Source organism: Arachis ipaensis, chromosome B3 (assembly GCF_059453495.1).
Source record: "Arachis ipaensis isolate K30076 ecotype BB chromosome B3, ASM5945349v1, whole genome shotgun sequence".
Taxonomy (NCBI): Eukaryota; Viridiplantae; Streptophyta; class Magnoliopsida; order Fabales; family Fabaceae; genus Arachis; species Arachis ipaensis.
Window position 1 is genome coordinate 138,188,684 of NC_142438.1, and position 13,277 is coordinate 138,201,960.

A 13,277-nucleotide genomic window follows, 5' to 3' on the forward strand; every position below is an offset into this window, starting at 1 on the left:
CATGACTCTATCGATGATAACGATCTCGATCCAGCAGAACTGAATAAGTGGCACGACCGCCGTATAGAAATCCCCATGTGGAGCTCCAAGAAATTCCGCAGGCACCCTCGACAGAATACGTGCATCCCTGTACGGCATCCACAGAAACTACCAAAGCCGAGTGTCATTTACACAGGTAGACGAACTTTCAAGGACAAAACAAATTCATGCTAGAACATACAACAGGAATAGTTACCTCGTCCACCTTCAAATTGTTCAACCTCAGACGGTGCCTTTGTAAGCGTTGCTCGGCATAGTCATTCTTTCCTCTCTTGCCCGCCCACCTACGAAAGAACACCATGATCATAACCACATTTAAATAAAAAGGCAAACGAAATAACAACACAAGTAATAATACGGAAGATATGCAAGAAAATATATTACGTTGTAGCTAACGGAAACGTGTATGGGCTCATCACATCCGGTGCCCAGAAAGGAAGCCTGAAGTATATCCAAGACATCAACAGTGTATGACAGCCAGACATTCCCTCGACGTTATAATCAGTCGGTAGGCACATGCCTCTATACAACCAACAAAGCACGGCACTGCCCCAACTATATGTACTAATGGTATCATAGTTTGCCAAGAGAGGAAGATAACGTACGTGAACCGTGTTGTTCGCTTTGTCAGGAAGTAAAACGCCACCAATAAATACATAATGTAACAACGTGCATACCGTACGAGGGCCTCTTCGGGAGAGTCAAGAGGCATCTGTTGTAGTCTACTCCTGAGCCACTTCAGTTTTATGTTATACTTTGTGATCCCAACATGTCCGTCAGGAACTTCTCCAAGGAGTTTCTCACACCATTGCCAAATATCCCTCTGGTGGAACTTACTCCATGACCTTAGAGTGCCGCTCACCGGCTCACCGTCGATTGGTAACCCCACCTGCATGACAACATCCTCCAAAGTGATAGTACACTCACCCCATGGGAGGTGGAATGTATGGGTCTCAGGACGCCATCTCTCCACAAGAGCGCTAATCATTGGGTTGTCGTACTCAAAACGCTTTATCAGAGATGCATAATAGAAGCCGGCTCTTCTTAGATACGGCTCAAGCATCTGCCTCCTAATCTCCATACTCGGATCTGCTTCGTCTACAGAGAAAATATTGACCAGCGTGCCATGCAGAGTCAACACACGTGCCGGCTGAAATTGAAATAGATCAAAACACAATTATTTAGTTTACAACAATTTTTTTAATCATTAACAAATTTTTATTTATTTATTGAAAAAAACTCACTTTAATATGTAAATGAGCATAAATGTGAAATTCATCCAACCTATTAAAGTTTTCTTCCACATTAATTCCACTTCCACTCATTTTTTTAATAATAAAAATTATTCCTCCAGCACAAAAAAAATTTTTCACCCCACCAACAAATAAAACTTTCTCATGCAACCCATTACTTCTCTTCTCTTTTTTACCTTCGAATTGGTCCCCTCCCCTCCTTTCACCTCCTTTTATATGCTTCACACTCACAAAACAACAATAAATTGCCTCCCAATCACCCAATGCATGCTCGTACGGGAACTGCAACACTGAGACTTGCTGCTTTGACTGGCCCCTCCCCATTTCGTGCCTGCTACACGTGAGGATGGCCATTTCGTGTGTGCCTTCCATGAAGTGCCCAACTCGTGGATGTCATATGTGAGTTGGTGCATTTCATGTGTACCATGAGTGACATGGTGCATTTCGTGTGTGCCATGTGTGAGGTGCTCCATTTCGTTCCTGAAACAAATGAAATGGTTTGTGTCAGTGGCCAGAACCCATTTTGTGGACACCCCTCCTGATATGTATCATATTTCCATTTCGTTTGTGATCCTTACGAGTTGGCAGTGCGCATTTTCAGAAACATTCTCAGCCATGCGTATTTTGGGAATTAAAGTTATTTGCATGCGCATTTAGGTAAAAAAGCCCAAACATTAATACCTTATATGGACATTAAGATGGGTTATTATTATTATTATTATCACAAAAACACAAGCAACAAGATAGAAAACAAAATACAAACCACAAAAAAAATTCTCACACTAATATAATATCCCCCACGCCATGGAACTTTCTCACATGGTCACATTTACCCCCATGCACTAGCTAGTGTGCAAGACTAACTAGAGATATAGCAGATGATGCACACCTCAAGGTCTTTTTATTTAGTTTATTTATAAGTTGATATTAATTAAGCGAGGTTGTTTCTGTGTGGAGGATATGTTAATTACTGAACCCTAATTCAGATGAGAAGGGAAGCCCCTTGGAATAGGACCATAGTATTCTTTTGAAATAGTGGGTCCAATTCTTCTTGGGTCTTCAACCAATTCTGAGTCTCCAACTGGAATAACAGGAATGAGTGGGAGTGGAATATGGTTGTGACCATAGTACATGTTGGGTCGGTAATAGTACACATTGTGTCTATGAAGTGCTCCAATTGGGATGGGCTTTTTTGGCCCAAAGTGAGGATGTGCTAGGCTCAAGCTCATGCTTGACAATGTTACGACAATTAAGAAAATTTTGATGAAGGATTGACCATATGCCATGGTTTGATATATAGTGAATAAATATTTATATAATTGTATCCAAGAGTTTTGATTAAGGTGCAAAGGAGGAGTCTATATGTTTTAAGATAAATTCTATGAGAAGTGAAGGGATATATATATGTATATATAGTACTTGATCTTATTTAAAAAAAATGAAAAACTAATACTCCAAATAGATGTTAAACGCATCTGAAGTGCCCATGTGGTTCTGGAGAACTTGAAAAGTCATCACACCCTTTCATCGTTTTGAGATTCTATATATAAAAAAGAAAAAAATTATAGAACTATCAAAATTTATTATTTTTAATTATTAATTAATTATTAATATTTAAAATGATGAGATAAAATATATTATTGAATTATTAGACTAAAATAACTACACTAAAAAAATTAAGTGATAGTTAAGTGATGACAAAAAATAATAAATTCTGATAATTCGATACTTTTTTTTAAAAAAGTATTTCATCCCTTTTAATATTCATCGTTTTTTTTTTTAAATGAAGTTTCGGAATAATTGTTTATTCTTTTTATCTCAAAAGAACATCAGTGAATTTATATAATGACATTCTTAATTTAGTTGTGATAGATAAATAACATATCGTTCTATATATTTTCTTGTTTAATTAAAGGTAATTTCATATATATTATGTATTTTTTTAAAGCATGGTTAAAAGGAGTGTGAGGACTGAGGTTCTCAGGTGTTAGGCTAAAGGAATGAGCTCCCAATAAGTTGAACCTACTTTTTTAAATGAAAACTAATAACTTGATAAAAATTGTAAAACAGTCTTATAGTTGAAATTGAACTAAACTAAGTGACTCTTCTCTTAATTTCTTTGTAAGAACTCCATTAAAAACACTCCTCGCGCTGTTAGAACTGCTAAACAAAATGAGTTTTGTTAAATCCTAAAACAAAATGAGAAGGCGACCAGAGAGTTATACATAGGCCTTTATTATCCATAGTTTCTCTTCTTTATCTTTTTCTTTTCACAGAATTACCCTAAATCTATAAGTAACTTTGTTATTCCATTGGAAATTAATTGCCTAAACTATTTTATTGATATGATAATATATAATTAGTATTTGTCTTTTTGAATAATCTCAGAACATATATATTTTATTTGTGTTTCGTGAGCAAATACAATCACTTATGTTCATTTAACATTATACAAAATTACACAAAGCTATAAAATTAATGTTATATAAGCAACAAATATTATTACTTTAGATTAGTATTTTATTAGCAATAATTTATACATTATATTTATAAAAATTTCCACACAAAAATATAGAATTTATATTTATATTTATCAAAATTTACATACATAAATTAATACAATTTAAATTTATATTTATTAGAATTTACACATATAAATTAATAAAATTTATTTATTAAAAATAATTTAATATTTATACTAACTAAATATTGTCTAAAATTGCTAAAAATTGGAAGCCACCAAAAATTTCTGCTGTTTATAATTACTTTTACAACACACACATAAAATCTGCTTTAGAAACGTATACCTAACTATTTTTCTATAAGAAAAATCTATAAACCATTCCTTTAAATTATTATATCAAAATAATGCGACAAAACCATAGTTAAATACAAATGACATAGAAGTTTCTAACACTCACCATACTACCAATAATCTTTTATGATTAACACTACATTACTAATAAAATTAATTTTTTTAATAATACTTAATTAAGAGTATATACCATCTTGACTCTTGATTATTTTTTTAAATAGTTACAAAGTCTTTAATAAAAAAATATTTATTTTGATTTTTGATATTTAATTTGTGAAACTGATTAGTTCTTCTATTAATTATTTCTCTTTAAAATATGTTTATATGAAATATTGATTATTAATATATTTTTTATTTAATTTTTATAAGTAAAACTAATTTAAAAATTATTAATATTTTTTAGTTTTACATAATAAATTTAGTCAATATATTTAAAAAAAATATAAAAAATAAAAAATAACTAAACGACCCTTATAATTATCCTTAAAAGACAATGAGATTCCTTACAAAAAAAAATTTGTCAATCCTAATTAACTCTTAATGAATAAATTAATAGTTTAACATGCCATATAAGTTAATTGCATTAATAAAAAAAATATTGATAAAAAAGCTAACAAGTCTCGTAGAAGTAAAGATTAATGATCGAAAATGAAGTTTTTTTTGTTAAAAATTTCGTTGTCTTTCGAAGTAATTATCAAGAATCGTTTAAATTTGTTCATACCCTGACCCAACACTAAGACCCAGGACTAAGTAAAAGGCCCAATCCAAAGGTTGGCCCTCACTCAACACCAACCTTCTCTCAAGAAGTCGGATCCAACTACGACTTGCTCTAAGGAAGTCGGGGGTGAAGATTAGCTGGCAGATAACCCTATTCAAATAAATAACTGTCCCTAAAATCTCTCAACCCACTTCTAGGGGCCATATCTTAACTTCCCTAAGATAAAGGGACTGTTATCCTCCTTAAAAGGTGGAACTACTCCAACAGTGGTTATTGGTTCACCACTATAAATACCCTGACACCCCTCAGGTATCTCTAAGTTCCAATACTATCTAAAACTTGCTTAGACCCTTGCTGACTTAGGCATCAGAGTGTCTTTGCAGATACTACCCCCAGTTACTCATACATACAAGTCGGATGGAAGCTCTCAAACGCTAACCCAGTCGAAGGCTTCCTCCTTCAGACGATTGGGCCAACCCAACGAGTCCAACCCACTATTCTCCGGTTACCCATCGTAACATTGGCACCGTTACTGGGGACCCGAGAGATCAACCAGTAATGGCGGATGACTCACACAAAGATGGCCACATAGCGTCCAATTCCGAGCAGGAAAATCTAGACGTTGGAAACAACAATGACGACATCGACACTCACCAAGGGGTGACCAATCAACACAGAGAAGGCACCTCAAGGTTGAAAAACCCGAAGGCAAACTCCTCTGAAGGGCGCGAATCAGGAAAGGAGGGACAACCCCACGCAGCTGATTTCATGGGATTGTTCCATGGCCATCAAGGGCGCCTGGAACAGTTGGAACAAGAGCTGGAACGACAGCGAGAGGTAGAGAGAAACTTGAGGAAAGAGATTGAGCGACGAAAAGAGCTAGAAGAAAAACTCTTGAAGTTGTAGTCTACTCTTAGAAGTCGAAGCTCCCGCAGCGACCGAGAAGATTCTCCATTGGGAGGAGAAGATCCATTCAGCGAGGACATTATGAAGGCAAAAGTTCCAAGGAATTTTAAAAGCCCTGATATGGACCTCTACGATGGAACCACTGATCCAAAGCATCATTTAAACAATTTTAAAAGTCGGATGTACCTAGCTGACGCTTCTGATGCTACTCGCTGCAAGGCTTTTCCGACAACCTTGACGAAAGCAGCGATGAAGTGGTTCGATAGTCTTCCCCTGAGGTCGGTCACCAGTTTCAATGACCTCTCGTGAAAGTTCCTAATGCGATTCTCCATCCAGAAAGACAAAGTAAAGCACGCACCAAGCCTCCTGGGAGTAAAACAGGAGGTCGGAGAACCTTTGAGGGACTACATGAAGAGGTTCAATAAAGTGTGCTTAGAGATCCAATACCTGCCCACGGAGGCAGTGATTATGGGCCTAGTAAATAGACTTCAAGAAGGTCCCTTCTCCCAGTCCATGTCGAAAAGGCACCCGACCTCCCTAAGTGATGTACAGGAGAGAGCTGAGAAGTACATCAACATGGAGGAAAATGCCAGACTTCGAGAGCTGAGCTGGTGACCTGGGCACTCTCACTCATCAAAAGAGAAGGAAAGAGAACCCAAGAAAAAAGAGGAGGTCGGCCCTGAAAGGCCTAGGAGATATCACTCCTATACTCCTCTACGAGTTTCCCTGGTTGATTTCTACAGGAAAATTTGCCATACTGAAAGGCTACCACCCCTAGGCCCATCAAAAAATAAAGGGGGGGGGGAGTCGTGGTGACTACTGTGAGTACCATAAGATATATGGTTACTCAATGAATGATTATTACGACCTTAAAAATATGATAGAAAAGTTGGCCAGAGAAGGTTGGCTTGATAGATATCTCATGGAAAGGTCAGACCATCACGGAAAAAGGAAGCGAGACGACGAGGACCGAAGAGATCCACCACCACAAATCTCGGAAAGACATATACACATGATCTTGGGAGGATTTGGTGGAGGTGGCCTCACAAAGTCGTCTCGCAAGAGACACTTGAAGGAAGTCTATCAGGTCGGAGGCGAAGCTTCCAACCTACCAACTATTTCTTTCACCAAAGAAGATGGGCAAGAAATCTTTTCTGGACATGATGATCCAGTTGTGATAACTATGATCCTTGCCAACGCCAGTCTTCACAGAACCCTAGTAGATCAGGGGAGTTCAGCCGACATCCTCTTCAAACCAGCATTTGATAAGCTGGGATTGGATGAAAAGGAATTAAGAGCTTACCCTGACACCATGTATGGGCTGGGGGATACACCAATAAAACCACTAGGATTCATACCCCTTCATACAACTTTTGGAAAAGGGGAAAAATCCAAAACTCTAAGCATCGACTTCATAGTCGTCGATGTGAGGTCAGCCTACAATGCCCTAATCGGCAGAACTACCCTAAATCGGCTCAGAACAGTGGTATCCACTCCCTACCTTTGCATGAAATTCCCAACATCAGAGGGAATAGCAACCATTAGGGGAGACCAGAAGTTGGCAAGGAAATGCTACAATGAAAGCTTGAACCTGAGAGGAAAAGGCAAGGAGGTGCACACAATTGAGCTCGGAGGAGTCAGAGCTAAGGAGGAGCTGCGACCACAACCGGGGGGAAAGATTGAAGAGGTACAGGTCGGAATAAAGGAAGGAAAAAATACCAACATAGGAGCCAACCTGAAAGCAGATTTGAAGAAGAAGCTTATAAGGCTCCTACAAGAGAATTCTGACCTCTTCGCCTGGAAAGCCTCCGACATGCCAGGGATAGATCCCGAACTCGTGTCACACAAACTATTAGTATACCCCGGTTCGCGACCTGTTCAGCAAAGAAGACGGAAGCTCGGACCAGAGCGAGCTCAAGTTGTAGAAGAATAAGTACAAGCGCTCCTAGAAGCCGGCTTCATCAAAGAGGTCAAATATCCGGTGTGGATGGCAAATGTGGTGCTAGTAAAAAAACAAAACGGCAAGTGGAGGATGTGCGTCGATTACACCGACCTAAACAAGGCATGTCCCAAAGACCCATATCCACTTCTAAGCATTGATATCCTAGTAGACTCTAGCTCAGGGTATCAGTACTTGTCATTCATGGATGATACTCGGGGTACAATCAAATCCCGATGTACAAGCCGGATCAAGAAAAAACATCATTCATCACGCCTAGGGCAAACTATTGCTATGTGGTCATGTCCTTTGGACTGAAAAATGCTGGAGCCACATATCAAAGGCTGATGAACAAGGTGTTCGCACCTCACCTTGGGGGATTGATGGAAGTCTATGTAGACGACATGCTAGTAAAAACCAAGGATGAGGCCGACCTTTTGGCTGACCTTTCACAAGTTTTCAGCACCATAAAGATGCATGGGATGAAATTAAATCCTGCAAAATGCACCTTCGCGGTAGAGGCAGGAAAATTTCTAGGATTCGTGCTTACACAAAGGGAAATCGAAACCAATCCTGACAAGTGTAAAACAGTCCTAGAAATGAAAAGCCCGATTTGCTTAAAGGAGGTCCAGCAGCTGAACGACTGACTTGCCGCACTCTCTAGGATCTTGGCAGGATCAGCATTAAGATCCCTACCACTCTTCTCTCTACTAAGAAAAGGATTCCAGTTCGAATGGACTCCTGAGTGCGAAGAGGCATTTCAGGAATTCAAAAGATTTTTAAGCCAACCTCCCATTCTGACCCGACCTAAATTTGGGGAAGAACTCGCCCTGTATTTATCCGTAGCAGACAAAGCTGTAGCATCAGCTCTAATACGGAAAGACAAGGTCGGGCAGCATCCTATATACTTCACCAGCAAAGTCCTACAAGGCCTGATGTGTGGAAAATGGATTCCAACACCTAAACTCACCGGCAAGTGTACCGGGTCGCATCAAGTAGTAATTACTCACAAGAGTGAGGTCGATCCCACAGGGATTGATGGATTGAGCAATTTTAGTTAGGTGGTTAGTTTAGTCAAGCAAACAATTGATGATTTGAGTGGATTGTGATAAACAGAAGCTAAATTGCATGAAACTAAAAGGGAGAGGGGAATTTGATAGAAACTTAAAGTGCAGACGAGTAAATTGCTTGAAACTTAAAGTGCAAGAAAGTAAAAGAGATGAATCTTAAAGAGCAAGTAATGTAAATGACTGAAGCTTAGATTGCAAGAAATGTAAATAGCTGAAGCTTAGAGTGCAAGAAATGTAAATTGCTTAAATAATAAAGGGATGTGGGAGCTGGAATTCAGAATTTAACAAAAGATTGTAAAGAGAGATTAAGCAGAGAAGTAGAAGATGAACTAAGTTGCTGAAGATCTAAACAGAAAAGTAAAATTGCTTGAAGAACAAAACAGAAAGTAAACTCAACTCAATTGTAGAATCTAGGAAAGAAATTCAAGATCTCAGGGGATCAATGAGACTAGAAAGTAGATCTAGATCTCAATTCCTTCCTTGATCAATCAGAAAATAATTTGCAGAAGAAATGTAAATGGAACAGCAAATAAAACTCAGATCCAATTCTTAGAACAATTGAGAAGAAAGGTAAAAGATGATTCTCAAACTTAGAATCAATGAAGCTCTTCAATCTCAATTCAAATTCCAAGAACAGAAAGCAGGAGTTGCAAAAGAAATGAAAATGAAGGCAGAAAGCTAAATCCAATTCCCAGTCCTTAGAATTATGCAGAAGAAAACAAAGATAAATTGCAGATCAAGAATTGAAACAGAATTCCTTCAATCTCAATCCAAAATTCAAAGACAGAAAATAGAAATTGCCAAAGTAAGAACAAGGAGGAAGAGAACTCCGCTCTCAATCCCAATTCCCAAATTCAAAATCAAAGCTAAAGTGAAAACTAAAATTTAGCTAAAAAGTAAAACAAAAAATAAAAGAAGGTCCTCTCTAAATCAAACTAACTCCTATTTATACACTTTCTAATTTTTTACTTTCAGACTGTGGAGTGGGCTTTTCAAATTGGTGAAGGATTGGATCCAAAATGGTAATTGAAGTTGGAAATGGACCAAGGCACCTCCAGGGAGTGTTCAGTGATATAACTTAACGTAGCGCTCCCTTTGCTTTGTGTTTGGGCTTGTTTTGTTGCGTCCAAGCCTTGCTCATAGTGCTTAGTGAACTAATTTCATGCAGCGCTTACATGCTTGAGTGGGAGGTTCCCAATTCGAACCATAGTAAATGCATTATGTCTATTTCTTGTGCAAGGTAGCGCTCAGTGAAGGGAATTAACGCAGCGCACTTGCCTTCCTTATGTAGCTGGGTTTGAGCCTTAGTGAGTTCACTTTGGTGCATATTTCTCATGAAGAGTAGCGCTTAGTTAAGTAAGAGAACGGAGCGCCCCTCTCTTTGCTTCCTTGTAGCACTCCTTCCTTGCTAGCATGTGCCTGGTTCGAACCTTGCTAGCTTCATTTTGGACACTTTTCTTGCATACTAGCGCTCCTTCCCTCTCTTGGTTCATGGGTTCGAATCCTGGCTCTTTCACTAGCAATTGTCGCATCATAATTTTCTTTGGAATGGAGCCCGATAAAGTTAACTAAGTTAACTGAGCGCTATGCCTTTGCCTTGTTCCCTTGGGCACTCAGTTACTTGTTTCAACGCAGCATCCTTGCCTTTGTGCACTTGGCTTTGGTTGCTTGGTCTCTAGCGCTCAAATAGAAAGCGCTACGCTCAATTAGTGAGCGCTATGCCTTGGCCTCTTGATGCCCCTTTGGTGAGCGCCACACTTTTGTGTCTTGGGTCACGCTTTTCAAAGCGTGGCCTAAAGTCCAAAGCGTGCTCTAACTTCAAAAGTGTGCCAAAATCCCTTTTGTCACTCTTTCTTCACCTACAAATAATCAAAACAACCAATCAAAGCATCTCCAATTTCACAAGATTTCTAAATTATTCAAAAACCAACTAATTCTAGCTTAAACCTTATGATTTTGTGTCAAGTAATTGTTGGTTGATTGATTTAACATAACCATGCAAATCTACTCCAAATCACTTACTTATAATGCAAGAAGGTGCATAAAACCTAATGAAACAAGTGAAAAATGCTTGAAAAGCTAGCATAAGATGACTTGTCATCAAGGCCCTGAAAAGGTATCAAAAACTTGAGAAGTTCACATATGCCTTAATAGTAGCCTCTCGGAGACTACAGCCTTATTTTCAAGCTCATACAATAAGAGTTCGAACGAACCAGCCCATGAAGCAAATCCTTCAGAAAACGGATATTGCGGGAAGAATGGTTCAATGGGCTATAGAGCTATCCGAGTTCGACCTCAAGTACAAAACTCGGATGGCAATAGAATCCCAATGCCTCTCCGACTTCGTGGCAGAATATGCAGGAGACCAAGAAGAAGCCTCCACGACATGGGAGCTATACGTGGATGGATCCTCCAATAAAGTTGGAAGTGGTGCAGGCATAATCTTAGTTAACCAGGAGGGAACTCAAGTGGAAGTCTCCCTCAAATTTGAATTTCCAGCTTCTAACAATCAGGCAGAGTATGAAGCCTTGATTGCAGGGTTAAAACTGGCAGAAGAAGTCAGTGCAACAAAGGTAGTTGTGTTCAGCGACTCCCAGGTGGTGACCTCTCAAATAAATGGAGATTATCAGGCTAAAGACCCCAATATAAAAAGGTACTTGGACAAAACCTTGGAGCACCTTGGATGATTTGCTGAGACCGAGGTCAAACACATAACTTGGGATCTCAACAGCAGAGCAGACACCCTTTTCAAGCTAGCAAGTACCAAGCCAGGGGGAATAATAGAAGCCTGATCCAGGAAACTCTCCAAGAACCCTCGGTCTCAAAGGCAGAAGTCAAACAATATGTCCTTAAAGTATCCAGATTGGACCTCGGATGGATGAACCCATTAGTCGAATATCTGAAATTCGGCAGCCTACCAAAAGGGGAAAAAGAGGCCAAGAAAATTCGGAGGGATGCACAAAATTACGCCTTGGTAAAAAATATCCTCTATAAAAGGGGGATATCAAGACCATTATTAAAGTGCGTCCCAACCTCAAGGAAAACAGAAGTCTTAGAAGAAGTCCACAATGGTATCTGCAAAAATCATCTCGGAGCGAGGTCCCTGGCTAGGAAAGTCATTCGAGCCGGGTTCTACTGGCTGACTTTGCAGAAAGATGCCACCGAGTTTGTAAAGAAGTGTCAGCCATGCCAAATGCATGCAAACTCCCACGTCGCTCCCCCTGAGGAGCTCATAAGTATAACTTCTCCATGGCCTTTTGCGAAATGGGGATTGGACCTATTAGGACCCTTCCCCCAAGCACCTGGACAAGTAAAATACTTAATAATGGGAGTAGACTACTTCATAAAATAGATCGAAGCAGAACCATTGGCCACCATCTCTGCCCAGAGAAGTTAGAAATTCCTCTACAAGAACATTATCACAAGGTATGGGGTACCTTACTCCATCACCACTGATAATGGCACCCAGTTCACCGACTCTACCTTCAGAAACCTAGTAGCCAGTATGAAGATCAAGCATCAGTTCACCTCGGTAGAGCACCCACAAGAAAATGGGCAAGGCGAGGCAGCCAACAAAGTTATACTGGCAGGGTTGAATAAAAGGTTGCAAGAAGCAAATGGAGCATGGGTTGAGGAGTTCCCTCAAGTACTATGGGCTTATCGGACTACACCTCAGTTTGTCACAGGGGAAACACCCTTCCGACTTGCTTATGGCATAGAAGCCATGATACTAGTTGAAATCAACGAGCAAAGTCCAAGGGTAAGCTTCTACGACGAGGTTGGAAACATACAGGGGCACAAAGAAGAACTCGAGCTACTCCCTGAAGTCCGAGAATAAGCCCAGATAAGAGAAGCAGTACTAAAGCAAAGGATGACAAATAGATACAACAAAAAAGTCATTCGAAGAAGCTTCGCCCCGAATGACTTGATCTTGATCAGAAACGACATAGGAGTTAACAAATCTGGGTATGGAAAGCTTACTGCCAACTGGAAAAGGGCCATACAAAATTAAAGAGGTCCTAGGAAAAGACTACTACAAGGTGACCGACTTGAACGACACCGAATTACCTAGGTCGTGGCATGTTTGTAACATGAAAAGGTACTATAGTTAGAAGCGAACTCCATTCCCTGATGTACTCTTTTTTCCGACTTCATGGTTTTTTCCCAAAAATAAAAAAGGATTTTCCTGAAGGGGGTTTTAACGAGGCATCAAAATGAGGGCTAAGGGGCGACAATTTTCCAAACCTCTTAGTAGCAAAAAGTACCTTTGTGAATAAATAAAGATCTTTTTTCCCATATATCTTTATAAATTCCTTTTACCTTATTATCACTCTTTTCTACGAAACGCACCGACTTAAACTCGACAAAACGTGAAAATCCCATGAACCGACCTAGAAGGTCGTCAGGATAAAACGACGAGGTACAAGTCGGTGTAAAGAGGTTATAACCAAGGTTCTAAAAACCGAACCGGTCATCGAACCGTTCTAGTTACTAGTTCACTGGTTTATAGGTTTAACCGGTTCAACTGTAGTTGAAC

General features: G+C 39.3%; 1 protein-coding gene across 1 annotated transcript; it reads left to right on the forward strand.

Annotated features, from left to right (window-relative positions):
• Positions 1–12,245: 12,245 nt before the first annotated feature.
• On the forward strand, positions 12,246–12,578 carry LOC107633833 (uncharacterized). Its single transcript, XM_016337430.1, has one exon. It carries the CDS (start codon positions 12,246–12,248, stop codon positions 12,576–12,578), a length of 333 nt encoding a protein of 110 aa, XP_016192916.1.
• Positions 12,579–13,277: the final 699 nt, after the last annotated feature.